Below are 20,705 nucleotides of genomic sequence, written 5' to 3'. Positions count from 1 at the left end.
GGGCTGGGTTCCACACGGTGGGTGCTCTGGGGATGCCGCCCCCGCCCGAGGTGTCACCCACCCAGTGCCGGCATCTCCCGGTGCCGATGCGCTCACCGGGCCCCCCCGGCCCCCCGCCGCCCACCCGCGGTCCCCATGGCAACGGCAGCGCCAGCCGCCCGCCGCCCACCCGCGCCCACCGCCCGCCCAGGCACCCTCCGGGGCGGGGGGACGCCGCTGCCCCCGGCCCTGCGGCCGCTCTGCCCCCGGGGCGGCCCCTGCGTGTCCCCCGCGCTGTGCTGCGGCACCGGGGGGCTCCAAGGTGCCCTTGGGGGAGGCACGGGGCGATTCTGTCCCGCCCCGACCCCTGCCGGGTGCAGTGCTCGGGGAGGCGTTGGAGCCTGGCAGGGTTGTTTGGGGTGACAGTGGTGCGGGAGGAGGGCGCTTGGGGTTGGGGGGAACGGGGGGATTCCCCGCGGGGGGAGAAGGCAGGGCGGGGATGGGGGGGGTCTTTGAGCGGGTTATCTGGATACTGGGGCTGTTTAGGGGGAGAATGTGGGATCCGGAGGGGCTGCGGGTTGGGATTCCTTTGGGGGGGATTGTGAGGTTCTTGAGAGAGGTCTGGGTCTGCGTCCTGTTGCGGGGAGTGTGGATTTGGGGTCCTTGGGGGGATCGGTCGGAGGGAGCCCGGACACAGGGTTATTTATGGGGGACTCTCGGGAAGGGCCTTTAGGGGTGGGGGCCTGGTCTCCCTCTGCCGGGGCAGTTTGCAGTAAGGGGGTCCCGGCTCGGGGGTCCGGTCGCGGGGCGCTCGCGGCGGGCGGGGGGATCCCCCGGCGTGCGGGGGCAGCTCCGCGGCGGGGGTGCCGGGAGGGGGCTGGGGGATCCCGGGCGGGGCGGGGGGCGGCGGGGGCTGTCCCGGGCTGGAGCCTCCCCCGGCCGGCGCCTCCCCCCGCCCCCCCGCGCCGGGCGGAGCCGGAGCCGAGCGGAGCCGGTGCCGGGGCGGCTCATTGCGGCGCGCCGCGGCGGCAGCATGGCCACCACCGTGCCCTGCACCCGCTTCACCGACGAGTACCAGCTCTACGAGGAGATCGGCAAGTAAGGGCGGCGGCCCCGGCCCCGGCCCCGGCCCCGGGGCGCGGCGGGGGCGGGGGGCGCTGCCCGGGGCTCCGGGAGCCGCTCGGTGCAGACGTGACGCATCCCCCCCCCCTCCTCCCCCCCCGGGATGGGACACCCGGGACTGGCCCCCCCCCGCCCCCCCCGGGACCGGCCCCCCCCCAGCCCACCCCCCCGGGACCGGCCCTGCCCAGCTCCCCCCCCCCGGTACTGCCCTCCCCCCGGTATTGGCCCTGCCCCCCCCAACGGCCCCCACCCCTTATACCGCCCCCTCCTGGGGCCTTGCAGCCCTCCCCGGCTGCCCGGACCCCTCGGCTCCTCTGGGCCCCCCTCCCCGTAGCCTCCCCGGTCCCTGCAGCCCCCTTGCTGCCCATCCTCATGGACCCTCACCTTTAGGCTCCCCCGTCTGTCCTCATCCCCTGGCCCCGGTCACCCCAGAGCCCTCCTCCATCCCTCCCGATCCCCTGCAGTCCCCAATCTCCTGTCCCTGGAGACCCCCACTCAGTCCTTAGAGCTGCCCTTGACCCCATGGACCCTCCATCCTCACAGACCCCCAATTCCTCCTCAACCCCCACCATTTTCACAGATTCCCCCAGCACTGCTAATCCTGCCCCTGCCTCCTGCAGACCCCTCCGTCCTTAAAGCCCCTTTGCCTCCATTCTCACTGAGCCCCCCCATCCTTCAGACCCCCCCTCCCTGGTCCTTATAGATCCCCATCCCTCCAGATCCCCCCCAAACCCCCACCCCCTCCAGTCCTTATATCCCCCTCAGTCCCTACCAAATCCTCCACCCTCCCCAGTCCCCCCTCCCGAGTCCTTACAGCCCCCATTTGCGCCCCCCCCCAATTTTCCATCCTTGAGTATTTATAGGCACCTGCTCCTTTTAGATCCTCCTCCCTTTTCAGGACCCCTTTGCCCCTCATCTTGATGGATTTCCCCATCCCTCCAGCCCCTCCATTTCCACAGGCCCTCCCCCATCTCCACAGACCCCCCCTGCCCCCCCCATCCCTCTCCCCCCTGGTCCTTTTAGACCCTCTTCCCCCCATCCCCTATTAGACCCTTTTGGGCCTTATATAACTCCCCAAATCCACTCCCCCTTCGGGTCCTTACAGACTCCAGCCCTCCTGGGCCCCCCGGGCCTCAAAGACTCCCAGGGCCCCTCTGCTGCCCTGAATCCCTCCAGGCCCCCCGGCTGTGCCCCCCATCGTGCCCCCCTCGGGTGGGTGTTGTGGGGAGCTGGAGAGGAGCTCTTTTGGGGGGTTCATTTGCCCCCAGGGCCATGGGGATGCAGTTTTCCCCCCCATCCACGGGCAGGGATCAGCTGGGGGTAAAACGAGGGGAGCGGGGAGGGGGTCTGACCCTTTGTGAGGGGTTGCACCCCCTCCCTAGATGGGGGGAAGGTTTTGCAGGGGTGGCTGTAGTCCCTTTGGGGGTGCCAGCAGGGGGAACATGGTGCCAATCGGGGGCTGTTCTCTCGGTCTGCCCAAAATCCAGCCCATCCTGGTTGCCATGGCAACGTGGTCCTGTTTCCCCCTTCCCATCTCTCGGTGTAGCCTGCCAGCCATCGCGCATGTGTCCCCCCATCACCGGGGGGGGTACTGCTCTCGCCGGGGGGAAACTGAGGCACGGCTCGGGCCAGGACAGCGTGCCCCCCCCAGGGACTGGCACCCACCGTGTCGCCTGTCCTGGGGGCCACGTGGGGAAGGGAGGGGTCAGGGCCCTGGGAGCCCCCACTTTTCCCCTGGCGGTGACAGCATCCCCCTGTTTTGGCCAGCATGGGGCCCGTGGTGCCTGGGGACATGGGGACATGGGGCGGTGGCAGAGGACAGCCAGGCCCCGCTCCCCTCCCAGGGCACACATCCCACACGGCTCCCTCTCCATGGCAGGCCTGGGGTGGTGCTGGCCCCAGCCATGTCCCCATCCTTCCCGGGAATCTCCTCTGCGTGCCCTGGGGCTGCCTTGGCCCCCCCAGCAAGGGACAGGCAGGGGACGTGCAGGGACACGGGTCCTGGAAGGGGGACAGGAGCTGATGGCACCTGAAGGGGCTGCCGGTGCTTCTGCCTGGCACGGGCACGACCCTGCTTTTCCCATCTCTGTCCCTGTCCCTGGGGGGGACAGCTGGTGGCTGGCAGCTCCCCATACTCAGAGCTGGGTGCTGTGCCCCCTGCCAGCCCCACCGCTGTCACCGCTGTCACCGCCACTGCCATCCTCACCATCGCCGCCACCACGGCCACCGCTGCCATCCGGGCCACCCGCTGTTCCCATGGCAACGAGCTGCCGGTGCTGGATCCTTCCTGCGACCCCCCCTCCCGCGATGCTCCGTGGCTCCCAGCCCCCCCCCCCCCCTTCCCAAAGCCACCCCCGGCAGGGCCCCGTGTGCCAGGGCCCCGTGTGCCAGGGCCCTCCCGCCACCCCCGGGCCGGGGCTCACCCCCCGTGCTGAGTCACGGCGGGCGCAGCCCCCCGACCCGCGTGCTGAGTCACGGCGGGGCCGCCCCCACGCCCCCCGGCGCTCGGGGCCGCGCTGAGCCTCGCCCTCCCCAGGGGAGCCTTCTCGGTCGTCCGGCGCTGCGTCAAGCTCTGCACTGGCCATGAGTACGCTGCCAAGATCATCAACACCAAAAAGCTCTCTGCCAGAGGTAGGACCCCGGGAGCCTGGCACTGCCGGCACCCCTCTGCCACCCCGGGGCACTCCCAGACAGGCCAGGTGCCTGGGACGGCCCCACGGCACCTGTGACACCTGTAACATCTGATACCCCTGGTGGCCATGGCACCTCTGATACCCCTGACACCCCTGGTGGCCATGGCACCTGTAACATCTGATACCCCTGGTGGCCATGGCACCTCTGATACCCCTGGTGGCCATGGCACCTGTGACACCCCTGGTACCCCTGGTGGCCATGGCACCTGTGACACCCCTGATACCCCTGGCGCCTGGGACGGCCCCACGGCACCTGTGACACCTGTGACCCCTCTGATACCCCTGGTGGCCATGGCACCTGTAACATCTCTGATACCCCTGGTGGCCATGGCACCTGTGACACCCCTGGTACCCCTGGTGGCCATGGCACCTGTGACATCTGATACCCCTGGTGGCCATGGCACCTGTAACACCTCTGGTACCCCTGGTGCCACGACAGCCGGGCTACCTGTGGTGCCCATGGCAGGTGTGACAGCTGTGACCCCAGTGGTGCTGGTGGGAGGGAGGGGTGAATGCTCTGGGGTGGGGTCTGGCCCTGTCCATCCCCGTTACCCCCTGCTGCCTCCCCCGAGGCCCCTCAGAACCTCACCTGTCCCTAAGGTATGGGTGCCCTGCAGGTACACAGGTGTAAGTGGATGGGGAGGAGGGTGTGCATGCACAGGTGTGAGCCGTGTGTGTGCACAGGTGTGTCTACATGGGGGTGTGTGTGATGGTGGGTTTGCACAATGAGCAGTGGGGGTACACACACACCTGAGTGTGTGTGCTCGGTGTGCAGGCAGGTGTGCACATGTCAACAGTGTGTGAGTGTGTGCTTGCACACGAGGGTGAGCGCTGCTGTGTGTGCACAGCTGTGAGCAGAGTGGGTGCCTGTGGGGTGGGGTGGGGTGTGCTCACAGCTCGGCAGTGGGGGTGTGCAGGTGTGTGCAGGTGTTTGCAGGTGTGGGATGTGTGACAGCGTGTGGGGGTGTGGAGGTTTAGGGTGTGCACTTGGATAAGAGGCAGCACAGAGTGGCACAGGGGGCGTGTGAGTGTTCTGTGTGTGCACACGTGTGTCTGTGGCTGGAGCTGTGTGCACAGGTGTGAGCAGTGCACACACACCTGTGTGTGAGCTGTGTGCACATCTGTGCGCAGGTCTGTGTGCCCTTGAATGCAGACACACCCAGAAATGCAGCTGCACACACAGGTACACATGTGCACTCATACAGTGGCTGTTGCAGGCACACACATGTAGAGTTGCACACACACACAGCTGCACAGATGTGCACACACCTGCACATGCAGGAACCACCACGCACGGGGGAACAGCTGCACACTCCACATCCCGTACAAACACAGGTACAGCGATGCACACGGTGCAGCCACACACACACGTGTACCTGTGCACGCAGGTACAGCCACGGAGCTGTCTGGCTGCACACAGAGGTGCACAGAGGGACATCCACACGCAGGCACACCCGCGTGTGTGCACAACTGCAGGGTAGGGATACCCACCACACCTGCACACCCACACGCAGGTACAGCCACAGGTGCTTGCACACATGTGCCCTCCCATCTGTACCTGTGTACCGGCATGCACAGCCCCACACACGGGCCCACACGTGAATGTGCACACCTGTGCACACCTGCAGCTTGTGCATGCCTGTATCCACATGCACACCCCACCCCTACCTGTACACACGTGCACAGCCCACCCATACCTGTACACACCTGCACACCCAGGCACGCGTGCACAAGCTCACAGGTGCCGCCCCCCCCCAGTGCATACCTGCACACCCACAGAGCCACGTGGCTCCCTCAGGGGCATCTTGGGCTGCTCTCACTGGGGCTGGGCTGGGGACAGGTGACGTGAGGGGGCTGCAGGGCCGGGCAGGTGAGGGGCTGCAGGGCAGGTGAGGGGGCTGCAGGGCCGGGCAGGTGAGGGGGTGCAGGGCCGGGGAGGTGAGGGGGATGCAGGGCAGGTGAGGGGGCTGCAGGGCCGGGCAGGTGAGGGGATGCAGGGCAGGTGAGGGGGATGCAGGGCAGGTGAGGGGGATGCAGGGCCGGGCAGGTGAGGGTGGTGCAGGGCAGGTGAGGGGGATGCAGGGCCGGGCAGGTGAGGGGATGCAGGGCCGGGCAGGTGAGGGGATGCAGGGCCGGGGAGGGGCCCCCCTGACCTGTGCCCCCCTAGATCACCAGAAGCTGGAGCGCGAGGCGCGGATCTGCCGGCTGCTCAAGCACTCCAACATCGGTGAGTGACCGGGGACGGGGCTGGCACCGCTGGGGCACCCCGAGGGGCGCCGGCAGTGGCTGGGAGAGGGGACCCGGGCTCGGGGGCGCCTGAGGCTGAGCCTGTCCCCATCTGGTCCCCACAGTGCGGCTCCACGACAGCATCTCCGAGGAGGGCTTCCATTACCTCGTCTTTGACCTGTGAGTGCGGCAGGAGCTCCCGGAGCTCCGGGAGGGCTCGGGGGATGCCGGGGGCCCTCGGGCTCATGCGGGGCCCGGCTGTGTTCCAGGGTGACGGGCGGCGAGCTCTTTGAGGACATCGTGGCGCGGGAGTACTACAGTGAGGCCGATGCCAGGTGAGCGCTCGGCCCCGCGCAGCGCCGGGCACCGTGCCCCGTGCCCCGTGCGCCGTGCCCTGCAGGGACGGGGCAGCGCAGCCAGGCAGGCGGGGGGGCAGCCCCTCCATCCGGCTGGGGCACCCCCATATTGCACCCCCGCGCTCCCCCCCTGCCGCCGAGCCCCGGCGCTGCCGAGCCCCGTGCCGGGGGCCGGGGGCAGGCGGGGGCCCCGGGCCCCTCGGTGCCGTGCCAGCCCCGTGCCCTGTGTGCCGCCGTGTGCCCCCCCCGTGGTCTCTGGGCTTTCACAACATTTGTTTCTCCCCCTCTCTCGTTCCCCCCATCTCCGCCCCCCCCGTCCCCGTGCCCCTCGTGCCCCTCACCTCCTCCATCCATTCCCCCATCCCTCTGTCCCTCTCGTCTCCCATCACTCGTTGCTCGGGCTCTGTGCGTGTCCGTGTGTCCATCTGTGTGTCCGTCCGTCCCACCGCTGCCCTCCGCTCGCTGCCCCCCTGGCCCTTGCCCTCTGTTTTGCCTCCCACACCCGTCCTTGCCCCCGAAATGCCTCCTATCCTCCCATGCCCCTCTCCTGCCTCTTTCTCCCACCCCTCTGCCCCCAACCTGTCCCCACACCCCGGCCTCTCACTTCTTGCCCCCACCCCTTTACCTCATCCCCCCCCCGCCAACCTGCCCCCCATTCCCACCCCCTTTACCTCACCCTGACCCCATCCCGCCCCCGTCTCCCACCCGTGCCCCTCCATCCTGCCCCCCCTCGCCCCCTTTGCCCTCTCCTGCCCTTCCCCCGCCCCCCCCGCCCCGCCCGCCCCCCGTTCTGTTTTGCAGTCACTGTGTCCATGAGCTCTTTGCCCGCGTTCCTCCCACCCATCACTTTGCCCCTGAGCAGAGGGAGCCGCAGGTCAGTATCTGGGGGGGGCCGGGGGGGCCATTTCCCCCTCGCTGCCCCCGCCCGCGCTGCCCCCGCTCCCCGGCCCCCTCCGCTCCTCAGGACCCCGCTCTGCTCTGGGCCTTTCTCCTCACTCTTTTTTCTCCCTGAGCCCCCTTTTTTGCCCCCCCCTCACAGGGAGGTGCCCCCCAGTGCCCCCGCTCCCCCAGCCAGCGGGGCCCCCCTTCACCCCCATTTCAGGCTCTCATCCCCTCGCTCTTTCCCTCTTTCTTTCTTGTCTCGTCTCCATCCGCCGCCCCATCCCCTGTTCCCCCCTCCCCGTCAGTCCTGTCTGGGGGACCCCCGTGTCTGGGCGGCAGCAGGGACGGGGGGCTCCCGTGGGGGACGGGGGGGCACAGAAACACCACTGGGGTGGCCCCCGTGGCTCTGTGCCCAGGGCGGAGCTCACCTGGTGGGCGCTGGGGGGTGAGCCCAGGCAGGGACCCCCAGGCAGTGACCCCCAGGGGATGATCCCACAGGTGTGACCCCTCTCAGTGACCCCCAGGGGATGATCCCACAGGTGTGACCCCTCTCAGTGACCCCCAGGGGATGGTCCCACAGGTGTGACCCCCAGGGGATGATCCCACAGGTGTGTCCCCCAGGAGATGATCCCACAGGTGTGACCCCAGGCAGTGACCCCCAGGGGATGATCCCACAGGTGTGACCCCAGGCAGTGACCCCCAGGGCATGATCCCACAGGTGTGACTCTCAGGGGATGATCCCACAGGTGTGTCCCCCAGGAGATGATCCCACAGGTGTGACCCCTCTCAGTGACCCTCAGGGGATGGTCCCACAGGTGTGACCCTCAGGGGATGATCCCACAGGTGTGACTCTCAGGGGATGATCCCACAGGTGTGACCCCTCTCAGCGACCCCCAGGGGATGATCCCACAGGTGTGACCCCAGGGGATGATCCCACAGGTGTGACCCCTCTCAGCGACCCCCTTGCAGTGACATCCCTGGGATGACACCCCAGGGGTGACCCCAAGGGATGACTCGCAGACAGGGATGTGCCCCCAGGAAGGAATGGCACGCTCAGGGATGACCCCTGCTCAGGCTGTGACGTCCCCACAGGTGTCCCCTAGGCACCGAGCCACCCCAGGTGGGGCTGTCCCCAGGGTAACCCCTCTGTGTGACCCCCCAGGGGTGATGCCCCCGGGCTGAGCCCCCGGCAGGGGTACAGAGAGGTTCTCCTGCATGCAAATCCAAGGTCACCGCTGGTTTTTGTCAGCTCCCCCGGGTGCAGAGGGACAGGGGCTGCTCTGGGGGTGCAGGTGGTGTGCAGGGCGTGAGGCAGGCGGGGGGCAGCGTGCCTCTGACCCCCTCCCATTTGCACGCAGCCACTGCATCCAGCAGATCCTGGAGGCTGTCCTGCACTGTCACCAGATGGGGGTGGTCCACAGGGACCTCAAGGTAAGTGTGTCCCCCACCCCCATCCATCCCCTGCCCGGTTCCTGGGGTCCCCACAACCCGGGGCTGCCCTGGCCTGGCGGGTTCTGGGGCTCACTGGGATCTTGGGGCTTTGGGGATCCCCATCCACCTTTCCTGGGGTGCACACCTGTCCCCCAGCTGTGTCACAGTTCTGCACTGCTGGGGGGTCCCACTGCAGCCCCCAGCTGCCATTGCCCCAGGGGGAGTGTGAGCTGTGGGGATGGAAATGGATGGGGGCACGGGGGGGGAGCAGCTGGAGCTTGGCTGGGGGACAGGGCAGGACACGGAGGGTGATGGTGGGACACGGGGGGACAGAGGGACATGGGGACAGAGGGACACAGGGGGACAGTGGGACACACAGGGATGGTGGGACACAAGGGGACAGAGGGACATGGGGGGACAGAGGGACACACAGGGACGGTGGGACACGGGGGGACAGAGGGACACAGGGGGACAGAGGGACATGGGGACAGTGGGACACACAGGGATGGTGGGACACAAGGGGACAGAGGGACACGGGGGGACAGAGGGACACATGGGGATGGTGGGACAGTGGGGCACAGGGGGATGGTGGGACACAGGGGGAACAGAGGGACATGGGGACACACGGGGATGGTGGCATGGGGGGATGCTGGGCTGAGGCCAGTGAGACACAGGCGGACCCTGAGCTGGCTGTGGGGCTGTGCCAGCGGCACCATTGGCAGCGGGCACCCACGGCCGCAGCCCCACAGCACAGAGCCAGCCGAGGGCAGGACCTGGGCAAGGGCAGCAGTAAAGCCCCTCTGTGGTTGCTGCATCCCTGCTCTCTGTCCCCCCGTCTGTGCCCCGTGCTGGTGCTCCCTGTGCAGCCCGAGAACCTGCTCCTGGCCAGCAAGTGCAAAGGGGCAGCAGTGAAGCTGGCGGACTTTGGCCTCGCCATCGAGGTGCAGGGGGATCAGCAGGCCTGGTTTGGTGAGTGCTGGTGTCCCCCTGTCCCCCACAGCCCCTGCCCACTGCTCTGGGCACCTGTGCTGTGTCTGCTGGGTCCCTGCACATCCCCTGAGTCCCTGCTCTGTTCCTGCTGTCCCTGCCCCGAGCCCACCCCAGCCCCATCCCAAACCCACCCTGTCCCTGCCCTGTGCCCTCTGCACCCTGCTCCCTGCCCACCCCTGCCCAGCACATCCCTGCCCCACGTCCCAGTGCCGTGTCCTGTCCTTGTCCTCTCCCCTTGTGGCTCATCTGTCTCTCCTCACTCACGCTCTCTCTGTCCCTGTCCCAGGATTTGCAGGCACACCTGGCTACCTGTCCCCCGAGGTGCTGCGCAAAGAGGCCTATGGCAAACCCGTGGACATCTGGGCATGTGGTACGAGCCAGTCCCTGCCTGTCCCTGCCCAATCCCATCCTATCCCTGCCCCATCACTGCCCAGTCCCTTTCTGATCCCATCCCACTCCCGTTTGGCACTTTCCAGGCTCCATTCCAGTCTTAGCCCATGCCCATCCTAGTATCGCCCTTTTCCCCATCCCATTTCTGTGCTGGTCCCAGTTCGTGTTCCAGCTCTGACCCCATCCCGGGGCCATCCCGTGCCATGTGCCTGGCAGTGCCACACTGCCTGTGCCATCCTGGCAGCACAGGGACAGCCCACGTGTGGAATGCTTGATTTGTCACGGGGACACCTTTGAGGGAGCCAGGGTGGTCTGGGGTCCCTGCATCCCTTAACCCCACTCTCCCCGGCCCAGGGGTCATCCTGTACATCCTGCTGGTGGGCTACCCGCCCTTCTGGGACGAGGACCAGCACAAACTCTACCAACAGATCAAGGCTGGCGCCTACGACGTAAGTGCCCGGTGCCCCGGCCCATTAATTCCGGAACCTTCTGGGAGCCGCAGCTGATCTGCAGCTGTGGGTTTGTCTTTGGTGCTGGCTGGGGACGTGTGGGGATGTGGGGGCCATGGGGCTGCCCCTCCTCAGCTGTCCCCCCCCTGTCCCCGTGCTCCCCCAGTTCCCTTCGCCTGAGTGGGACACGGTCACCCCCGAAGCCAAAAACCTCATCAACCAGATGCTGACCATCAACCCCGCCAAGCGCATCACAGCCCACGAGGCCCTCAAGCACCCGTGGGTCTGCGTAAGTGCAGGGGTCCCCCGGGCCTGGCACCCCCACGGCGCTGCCCCGGCACCCGGTGCTGACGCCCCTGTCCCCGCAGCAACGCTCCACCGTGGCCTCCATGATGCACAGGCAGGAGACAGTGGAGTGCTTGAAAAAGTTCAACGCCCGGAGGAAGCTCAAGGTGAGGGGGCTGCTGGGGAGCTGTGGGCTGGGGGCAGTGCTGGGGACACCACCCTGCCTCTCATTTCCATGGGGCTCTCCTGTGGGACCCTCCCTGCCCTGTCCGCTGTGGGACCCTCCCTGCCCTGTCTGCTGTGGGACCCTCCCTGCCCACTGTGGGACCCCTGCCCTGTCTGCTGTGGGACCCTCCCTGCCCTGTCCGCTGTGGGACCCCTGCCCTGCACACTGTGGGACATTTCCCTGCCCTGCCCACTGTGGGACCCCTGCCCTGCCCGCTGTGGGACCCCTGCCCTGTCTGCTGTGGGACCCTCCCTGCCCTGCCCACTGTGGGACCCTCCCTGCCCTGCCCGCTGTGGGACCCTCCCTGCCCTGCCCACTGTGGGACCCCTGCCCTGTCTGCTGTGGGACCCTCCCTGCCCTGCCCACTGTGGGACCCTCCCTGCCCTGCCCACTGTGGGACCCCTGCCCTGTCTGCTGTGGGACCCCTGCCCTGCCCACTGTGGGACATTTCCCTGCCCTGCCCGCTGTGGGACCCCTGCCCTGCCCACTGTGGGACATTTCCCTGCCCTGCCCGCTGTGGCAGCACCTGGTACCCTAGTACGGTGGCAGAACCCGGCATCTTCCTGCCCCCATGCCCTTCAGGGCCTTCCTGTGCCCTTCCATGGGGCACAGTCCCTTCCCATCATGCGTGGCAGTGCCAGCCCTGTGGGCCCCACCCTGCACCGCCCATGCCATCGCCCGTTTGCCCCCCGCCCCTCGCCCACCCCACGGCCCCCCAGCCCCTCTCCGGCTCACGCTGTCCCTCCCCGCAGGGTGCCATCCTCACCACCATGCTGGCCACCAGGAACTTCTCAGGTAAGGGGGGGCTCGCCCTGGCCGGGGGGGCCGGGGGCCGCAGTGCCCCCTCCACGCCCCCCCCCCGGGCCGGTGCCCCCCTCTCTCTATCTCGCTGTCTTTCTCTCTTTCTCCCCTCCCTTCCTTAACCCCCCCACCCATTTTTTCCCCATCGGTGAGGACGGGGCATGTGGTAGCCGCGGTGGGGCCGGCGGCGCCCCCGCCCCACGCACACACGGCAGCAGGTAGAGCGCGGTGGTCCCCGCGTGTCCCCGCGGGCAGGGGCACGGACACCGCAGCCCCCCCAGGCCTGGGGCCGGGTGAGGGGCGCCCCGAGAGCTCTCTCTGGGGGGGGGGAGGGCGGGGGTCCCGGCCGGCCCCGCCGCCCCCTAACAGGAGCTCCGCTCCCTCTCTCTCTCTCCGGCCCTCCGGCAGTGGGCAGACAGACCACCGCTCCTCCCACCATGTCGGCGGCCGCTGCCGGGGCCCCGCTGGGGCTGGTGGAACAAGGTAGACGCGTCCGCAAAGGGCCCCCGGCCCCCCGGCCCCGCTTGGTCTCTGTGTGTCCCCGGACCCTCCATCCCCACGTCGCCCCCCTCTTGTCCCGCCCGTCCTCTTCCCTGCCTCCCACCTCCCCAACGGGTTTCGGGTGCCCTCCTCGGAAATCGGAGCGCATGCATGGCCCCCGGCACTGCCCCGCAGCCGCTCCCTCCCTGCTGGCACCGAGAGACGCCGCTGCCCCCGCTGCCCCCGCGCCCGGCCCCGGGGAGGGGTCCCTGAACGCCCCCGCCCCCGAGGCGGGCTGCGACGGCCTCAGCCCGGAGGGGACACGCTGCTGCCATCCCCGGGGGCACACAGGCGGCGTCCCCAGGTACCCACGGGTGCCAGCCCCAGGTGCCATCCCCAGGTGGTGCCATCCCCGGGTGCGCCTGGTGCCATCCCCAGTCCACACTGGGTGAGCACAGGGAGCTGGGGTGGGGGGATGATTTTGGGATGGTTTTGGGGTGATTTTGAGCCTCCCCACTGCTCCCACCCCCCCATGCACACAGGGGGGGCACACGGTGCATGAAGGGGGGGGCAAAAAGCTGCATGTCCCGTGTCCCCCCGTGCCCCCCCTGCGTCCCCACCCCGCATGTCCCCCCTTGCATGTGCCCCCCCGCATGGCCCCCCATGCATGTGCCCCCATGCATGTCCCCCCATGCATGTGCCTCCCCACGGCTTCTGAGAGCTGCAGCCGGTGTTTGTGGTGCCGTGAAACACTCGGCGGGTCTTAAACCACCCCCTCACCCAGGGCTGCCCCTGGCCCCCCTGCCAGGGGTCCCCCCCTCCGGCCCCCCAATTCGGCTCTGGTTTAAACCCCCACCTCTCAGCGCCCGCCTGCTTTCAGAGGAGGGACCGGGACCCTTGGGGACACCCTGCTAGGGCCCCTGGGGGACACAGGGCCAGGGGAGGGATGTGTGGGTCATGTCCCCCTCCTCTGGTGCCGATGGGCGCCGCCCTGCTGCCACTGGGCTTGTCACCACACATCTCCCCCCAGCTTGTGCTGCCAGCCAGGGGAGGGTCCCTCAGTGTGGAGGGATGACGAGGATGCTCGAGGTGACGGCCCCTGCCCTCCACGCACCCCCACAAGCACTCGTGCCCCACCACGTCCCTGTCAGCCCTGTTCCCCTCTGGCCAGAGGTCGTGGTAGCAGTGACAGATGCTCGTACCCGTGCCCGTCCTTGTCCCCCTCCAGGGAGACAGGGGGGCACAGGCGGCTGTCCCCGCCCCCTGTACTCAACTCATCTTTTTTATGTTCTTTTTTTATGTTTTTCCCCTTTTCCTCCTTTCCCCCCTCCCCGTTTCTCTCTTGTCCCCCTCCCCACTCCTCTCTCTCGCTTTCCTCTCTGCATTTCTCCAAGGTAAGCCAGCCCTGCCCCCCCACGCGGGGGCCACCAGGATGGGGACCCCCCTCAGGTTGGGGGCACCTCCTCCCCCCAGTGTGGGGACCCCCTGAGTTTGGGGACCCTTCCCTCCAGGATGGGGACAGCCTGCCTGGATGGGGATCCCCACAGGTTGAGGACATCCCTCCCAGGGTGGGGACAGCCCCCCAAGTTCGGGGACCCCCCCTGAGTTTGGGAACCTCCCACTAGGAGGGGGACACCCCCCAGGATGAGAATGGTCCCACAAGGTTGGGGAACCCCTCCCTGGGTGGGGACCTTCCTGAGGCTGGGGACTCCTCCAGGTGGGGGACACCCCTCCCAGCATGGAGAACCCCCCCAAAATGGGGATTCCCTAGGATGGGGACCCCCCACCCAGCATGGGGACTCCCCCCTGTAAGGGAACACCCCCAGCATGGGGACACTTCTCAAAACGGAGCCCCCTTAGAATGGGGACACCCCTCCCTGCATGGGGACCACCCCTCTAAAATGGGGACCTCCCCCAGGCTGGGGACAGCCCCGTGCTGGCATGTTCCCCTCCGTGGCACGGGGGTTGGTGCTGCCAGCACCCGGGGTGGGGTCAGCCGGGGTGGCCGGGAGGGCTCTGGGCAGGGGGACCTGCGGCGCCCCTCGTGCAGGGGGGCACTGACCCTGTCTCCCCCCGCAGCAGCTAAGAGCTTACTGAACAAGAAGGCGGACGGCGTCAAGGTGAGGGGCCCGAGGGGCTGGGGGGGCCCGGGGGGCTCCTTCCCCCATGGCACTGAGCCCCCCGTCTGTCCCTGCAGCCCCAGACCAACAGCACCAAAGGCAGCGCCGGCGTCACCAGCCCCAAGGGGACCCTCCCGCCCACCGCTCTGGTAGGTGCCCCCCGCCCCGCACCCCAAATCCCCCGTCCCATGGGATCCATCCCACAGCCCATCCCATCCCATCCCATCGGCCGCTCCTGGGGAGGGGGGTCCCGAGCGTGGAGAGGGGAGTGCAGGACGGGGGCGCAGGGGGACCCCGCAGCACAGAGCAGGTGGGTGAAGGGACAGCCCCGTGTCCCCCTCGGCCCTGGGGACAGCGGCGTGGCTGAGGACACGCCCATGCAGGTGTCCCGTGCAGGGACAAGGTGGGTCCAGGACACGGACACAGAGATGTTCCTGCCGTGGGCGCAGCAAGGTGGGTGCAGGACGAGGGCGTGAGGGTGTCCTGTGACGTGGGCACCGCAAGGTGGGTGCACTGCATGAGGATGGGAGCAAGGTGGGTGCAGGGTATGGGCACAGCTGCCCCATAATGGGGACAAGGCACAGCCTGGTGACACAGATGGACAGGTGGGTGGAGGGCAGGGCGTGGGGATGCCCTGCAGTGCCAGTGGCAAGGCAGGTGCAGGTCACAAGGATGGGGCTGCTGACTGTGACCTCGCAGGTGAGGTAAGTGCAGGATCCAGACCAGCGGGCACGGTAGGGTAAAGGCATGGCTGTCTAGAGCAGCATGTGCTGGATTTGGGGGTGCTGTGGCAGTGCCAACAGCAAGGTAGGTGCGGGATGTGGGGGCAGGTGTGCCCGTTGTGACCTTTATGGCACAAGGGGTGCAGAGCAAGGGCATGGAACCATGAGGGCAGGATACAGGCAGGGAGATGCCCAGCTGGCACAGAGTGCTGTGCACTGGGGAAGGGGTGCCTGGCTGGTCAGTGAGTGCAGGATATGGAGAAAGGGATGTCCACCCCACACACTGAGGGTGGGATGGGCAGCAGGAAGCTGTGGTTGGGGTGGCTCAGGATGTGGGCACTGAGATGCTCAGGATGCAGACACAGGGACGGTTGGGATGCAGGCACAGCAGTGGTCTGGGTGCCCGCTGAGGGATGCGCAAGGACACGGGCAGTGCTCGGGATGCAGGCAGCAGGATGGTTGGGGTTCAGGCACGGAGATGCCCAGGATGCTGAGATGCACGGTGAGTGGAGCCCATGGGCACCGGGATGCAGGACAGGGGCACGGAGCTGCCCCCCAGCCCAGCCCATCCTTTTGGCCTCACTGCGTCTCTCCCCCGGCTCTGCCCACCTCTTTCTCCCCTCTCTTCCCCCTCCATGTCTGTGAATTAAACCATTTGGCTTTGCTGGACTAATGACTCTCTGCTTCTCTCCCCCCTCTCTATCCCCTTCCCAAACCCGGTCTGGGTCTCTCTCCTCGCCCCTGTCCACGTGCTGCTCAATCCGTCGTCCCCCCTCGTTGTCCCCTCCGGGCTCTCGCTTCCCCCACCCCGCCTGTCTCTCTCCCTTCTCCTGTAGGAGCCTCAAAGTACCGTAATCCATAACCCCGGGGACGGCGCCAAGGTACCGCTGCCCGCCCTCGCCTCCATCCCCCGCATCAGCCATGGCCGGGGGGGTGCCAGGAGCGCGGGGGCAGCGGGGTCCCCCCGCGCCGTCCGGCCCCGCCGGGGTCCTGCCGAGCCCCCCGGGCTCGTCCCCCCTCCCCGTGCCCCCCGGGGCCAGCTCTGACCCCCTGTTTGTGTCTCCCCCCCACCGCCGCCGCCCCGCGAGCAGGAGTCCTCCGACAGCACCAACACCACCATCGAGGACGAGGACACCAAAGGTGACGGGCGTGGGGGCGGCTGGGCTGCACTGGGATGCACTGGGATGCACTGGGAGCGAGCTGGGGTGGTGCTAGGATGCACTGGAATGGCACTGGGATGCACTGGGAGGGTCTTGGAATGCACTGGGGTGGTGCTAGGATGGCACCAGTATGCATTGGGGTGCACTGGAATGGTACTGGGATGACCTGTAGGATGCACTGTAGGATGGCACTGTGCTGGACAGCTGTGGAATGCACCAGGATGGCACTAGGATGCATTGGGATGCACTGGGAATGTGCTAGAATGCACTGGGGTGGAGCTGGGATGGCACTAAGATGCAGTGGGTGCACTGGAATGGCACTGGGATGGCACTGGCATAGCACCAGGATGCACTTGGTTCACTGGGATGCACTGGAGCAGCACTGAAATCATTGAGACGGAGCTGGGATGGCACCAGGATGCACTGGAATGGCACTGGGATACACTGGGACTGTGATGGGATGCACTGGGATGGCACTGGAATGCACTGGGATGGCACCAGGATGCACTGGGAGCGTGCTGGATGGAATGCATTGAATAGAGCTGGGATGCATTGGCACAGGATGCCTTGGATTGCACTGGAATTGCACTGGGATGAACTGGGGTGGACTGGCATGGCACCAAGATGCAGTTGGTGCACTGTGATGTGCTGGGGCAGCACTGGAATGCACTGGGTGGGGTTTAGGATGGCAACAGGATCCATTGGGATGGCACTGGGACGTTTTGGGATGCACTGGGAGTGTTCCAACTCACTGGAATTGATCTGGGCTGACACCAGGATTCATTGAGATGGCACCAGGATACACTGGGAGCATGCTGGGCTGCACTGGGAGGGTACTGGGAGGCATTGGGGTGCACTGGGTGGAAATGGGATAGACTGGGACACGCTGGAATGGCCCTGGAATGGCAGCTGGGTTTAGTTGAAAAGGCACTGGGATGGCACCAGGATGCACTGCAATGATACTGGGACATACTGGGATGGTACCAGGAGGTGCTCTGGGTAGAGCTGGGCTGTACTGGGCTGAACTGGGATGCCCTGGAATAGCAGTGAGACACAGAACGTTGGCACTGAGATGTGGTGAGAAGTCGTTGACAGAAACTGGAGTGTACTGGGACATACTGGGATGGAAATGGGCGGTGTTGGAATGGACAGGTGGCACTGGGATACACTAGGAGGGCACAGGAGTGACACTGAGATGCACTGGGATGTAGTGGAGCGGCACTGAGGTGGTTGGGGCGCATTAGAGTGACAAAAGAATGGATTGGGGAGCACCAGGATACAGTGGAATGGTAGTAAGATTAATTGAGATGCACTGGAGTGACAGTGGGATGGGACTGGGGGATACTGGAATGCACTGGAGTGTACTGGGCTGTCACTGGAATGCAGCGGGATTGAACTGGGGTGTATTGGAATGCACTGGGCTGGCACTGGGATGCACTGGGAAGCATCAGAGCACACGAGCAGCTCTGGGATGCACTAGGATTGCACTGGGATGTATCAGGATGCACTTGTATGGAACTGGGAGGGTACTGGGATGCACTGGAATGGCACTGAGACACACTGGGCTGGCACTGGGAAACACCAGTGCGGAACTGGCTGTTCTGGGATGTGCCAGAACAGCACTGGGATGTACTGGGACTTGAAGGAGCAGTGCTGGGAGACACTTGGAACTACTGGGACAGGCTGAGCAGGCACTGGGATGGCACTGGGACATGCAGGGCTGGCACTGGGCTGGCAGTGAGACTTGTGAATACTGGTGTGGCAGAGCTGTGGGGGTCCTGGGAGCACAGCGGTCCCTGTCTGTCCCCAAGGGGTGTCTGTCTGTCCCCATAGTTTCTGTGTCTGTCCTCGAGGTCCCTGTGTGTGTCCCTGTGGCCTGTCTTGTCTGCCCTCATGGTCCGTCTGTCTGTCCCCGAGGTCCTTGTGTTTGTTTGTCCCCGTGGTCCATCCCCATGGTCTGTCTGTCTGTCCCCAAGGTTTTTCTGCCCCCAAGGTCTGTCTGTCCGTCCCTGTGTCTGTCCCCAAGCCTCCCCTCATGTCCCGTGTCCACCCCCCCCCGGACGGTGTCCCCGGGGCTGGGGCGTGGCGGTGACAGTGGCGTGCCCCCAGCCCGCAAGCAGGAGATCATCAAGATCACGGAGCAGCTCATCGAGGCCGTCAACAACGGCGACTTCGAGGCCTACGCGTGAGTGGGGCGGGGCCGGCTGGGTGGGGCCGGGCGGGGCCGGGGGCGGGCGGGGCGGGGCCGGCTGGGTGGAGCCGGGCGGGGCCGGGGGCGGCTGGGTGGGTGGAGCCGGGCGGGGCCACTCTCACCTGCCGCCCGCAGGAAGATCTGCGACCCGGGGCTCACCTCCTTTGAGCCCGAGGCACTGGGCAACCTGGTGGAGGGGATGGACTTCCACCGCTTCTATTTCGAGAACTGTGAGTACCCGAGCTGCCCGCGACACCTGCCCGTCTCACCTGCCCTGCCCCTCCAGGCCCTGTCCAGCCCAGCCCGATCCCTCCTGCCTCTTCCCTGTCCCCTGTCTCTTGCCCACTGCCTGCCCGTCCTGGTCACCTTGTTTGCCTGTCCCCAGCCCTCCTTTGCTGGGCCATCTGTCCGCTTGCACTGCCCCCGTCCCTGTCCCCGTCCCTGCCCGTTCCCTGCCGGTGCCGGTGCCAGCCGCGCTGTCCCGGCCGCCCCGCAGTGCTCTCCAAGAACAACAAGCCGATCCACACGACCATCCTGAACCCGCACGTTCACGTTATCGGGGAGGACGCGGCGTGCATCGCCTACATCCGCCTGACGCAGTACATCGACGGGCAGGGCCGGCCCCGCACCAGCCAGTCCGAGGAGACGCGCGTGTGGCACCGCCGCGACGGCAAGTGGCAGAACGTGCACTTCCACGGCTCGGGGGCCCCGGTGGCCCCGCTGCAGTGAAGGTGAGCCGGGCTCGGGGCCGGGGCGCGGGCAGCCGCGGCCGTGCCTCACCCCCCGCGCTGTCCCCGCAGAGCTGGCGGTGGCTGTCCTGGTTCCAGCCCGATGGAGACGGCGATGGGAGCCGATGGCAGCCGGAGCTGCGGCCCCCCGAGCACGCGTCCGCATGCCTGTCCCCCCTACCCCGGCCCCGCTCCCCCCTCCGGTGCCTGTGTTTGCAGAAAACAAAAAGACAAAAAAAAAAAAAAAAAAAAAAAAGGGCAAAATTATGAAGACCACACACAAAAAAAAAAAAAAAAAAAAAAAAGGGAGAAAAAAAAGGGGGGGGAAAGCCACCCCCAATCCCCAACCCCACCCACACCCCCAAACCCGACCCAGCCGCTCGGCCACAGGCGAGGGCGCTGGGGGGCTCGGCCCCCCCCCTTGGCCCGTCTCTGCTGGGGGGGACGGGGGGTCCCGGGCCCCCTCCCGGCTGTGCTCGTGGCGTGTTGCTGTCGCTGGTGGTGGATGTTGTTCTTTGGGCTCCGCTTTGCTCTGTCCTGCCCCAGCCCCTGTACATAGAGAGAGCTATTTATTTTTGAATTCCCGCGGGGGTCCCCAGCACCGGGGGGCCGCCGGGGGGTGGGTGAGGCGGGGGGGACGCGCAGAGCCTCTCTCCCCCGCAGCCCGGCGCGGTGCCGGCCCCGGGAGCGCCGCCCGTGGGCCCGAGCCGACCCCGGGCGCTGCCGCTGCTGCCGCTGCTGCTGCGCGGGGAGCGGGGGCTGCCCCGGGAGGCGCCCGCAGCCCCCCGAGCCCCCGGCCCGCTGCCCCGGCCCAGCAGCCCCGCCGCAGCGCCAGCCCGGGGCGCGGGCAGGGGCCGGGGGCGCCGCTCGGGGGGCAGAGGGCAGCTGGGGCGGGGCGGGGGGCTCAGGACGATCCAGCCAGCACTGACGCAGCATCGAAAGCACTTTAGACTAAGAGAATGGGTCTCTTAGGGGGCACAGGCTGCTCCGCCGGGCGCCCAGCACGGGGAGACCCTGCACCCCCTCCCGCGGCCCGCGCCCGGGGCTCCCGGCCCCGCAGCCCCCCGGCCGTCCACGCCGGGCGCTCCCCACGTCCCCCAGGGCATCCCCACCACGCTGAGGGCTGGTTTGGCTGGGGGCAGCGGGCGGGGCGGGCGGGCGGGGGATATTCATTATTTTTTAATTATTCTGATGATTTCTCTGCATGCCCTTTGCGCGGGAGCAACCCTCGGGCGCTAACGCTGTATGTTGAGGAGCTGAGCTGTTCCTGTCCCATGAATGCTGGTGGATCGTTGCCAAATTTTTCTCCTTCCTCCCCTTTTCTCTCATTCTTTTTCTGTCTCCCCCTCCCCAGCATATCCCCCCCCATGCCCCTCCCCCCAAAAAAATCCCCTTTGTCTTTTCTTTCTGAGCCTTGTAAGTGTAAAAGATGACTCTGATTTCGTTTTTGTCTCGGGAAAACTGCAAATAAATT

At 67.0% G+C, this 20,705-nt stretch overlaps 1 protein-coding gene across 4 annotated transcripts; it reads left to right on the top strand.

Annotated features, from left to right (window-relative positions):
* The first annotated feature begins 944 nt into the window (after positions 1 to 944).
* On the top strand, positions 945 to 19,787 carry CAMK2B (calcium/calmodulin dependent protein kinase II beta). 4 transcript variants are annotated; one of them, XM_058042556.1, is made up of 21 exons: positions 945 to 1,077; positions 3,638 to 3,732; positions 5,962 to 6,021; positions 6,146 to 6,200; positions 6,290 to 6,355; positions 8,617 to 8,689; positions 9,556 to 9,658; positions 9,966 to 10,049; positions 10,424 to 10,518; positions 10,685 to 10,807; positions 10,887 to 10,970; positions 11,782 to 11,824; positions 12,239 to 12,313; positions 14,393 to 14,430; positions 14,508 to 14,579; positions 15,989 to 16,033; positions 16,244 to 16,292; positions 18,422 to 18,497; positions 18,639 to 18,733; positions 19,000 to 19,234; positions 19,304 to 19,787. In XM_058042556.1, the coding sequence occupies exons 1-20, from the start codon at positions 1,013 to 1,015 to the stop codon at positions 19,230 to 19,232; spliced, it is 1,629 nt and encodes a 542-aa protein (XP_057898539.1). In that variant the 5' UTR covers positions 945 to 1,012; the 3' UTR covers positions 19,233 to 19,234; positions 19,304 to 19,787. The 4 variants fall into 4 exon arrangements, with proteins under 4 accessions (XP_057898539.1, XP_057898541.1, XP_057898540.1 ...); XM_058042558.1 differs by lacking the exon at positions 12,239 to 12,313 and having other exon boundaries at positions 14,390 to 14,430; XM_058042557.1 differs by lacking the exon at positions 15,989 to 16,033.
* The last annotated feature ends 918 nt before the right edge of the window (positions 19,788 to 20,705 follow it).

This window comes from Melospiza georgiana, chromosome 31, assembly GCF_028018845.1.
Source record: "Melospiza georgiana isolate bMelGeo1 chromosome 31, bMelGeo1.pri, whole genome shotgun sequence".
In the NCBI taxonomy this organism is placed as follows: domain Eukaryota; kingdom Metazoa; phylum Chordata; class Aves; order Passeriformes; family Passerellidae; genus Melospiza; species Melospiza georgiana.
Note: the sequence above shows the minus strand (reverse complement) of the source record. Positions and strands in the feature narration are given on the sequence as shown.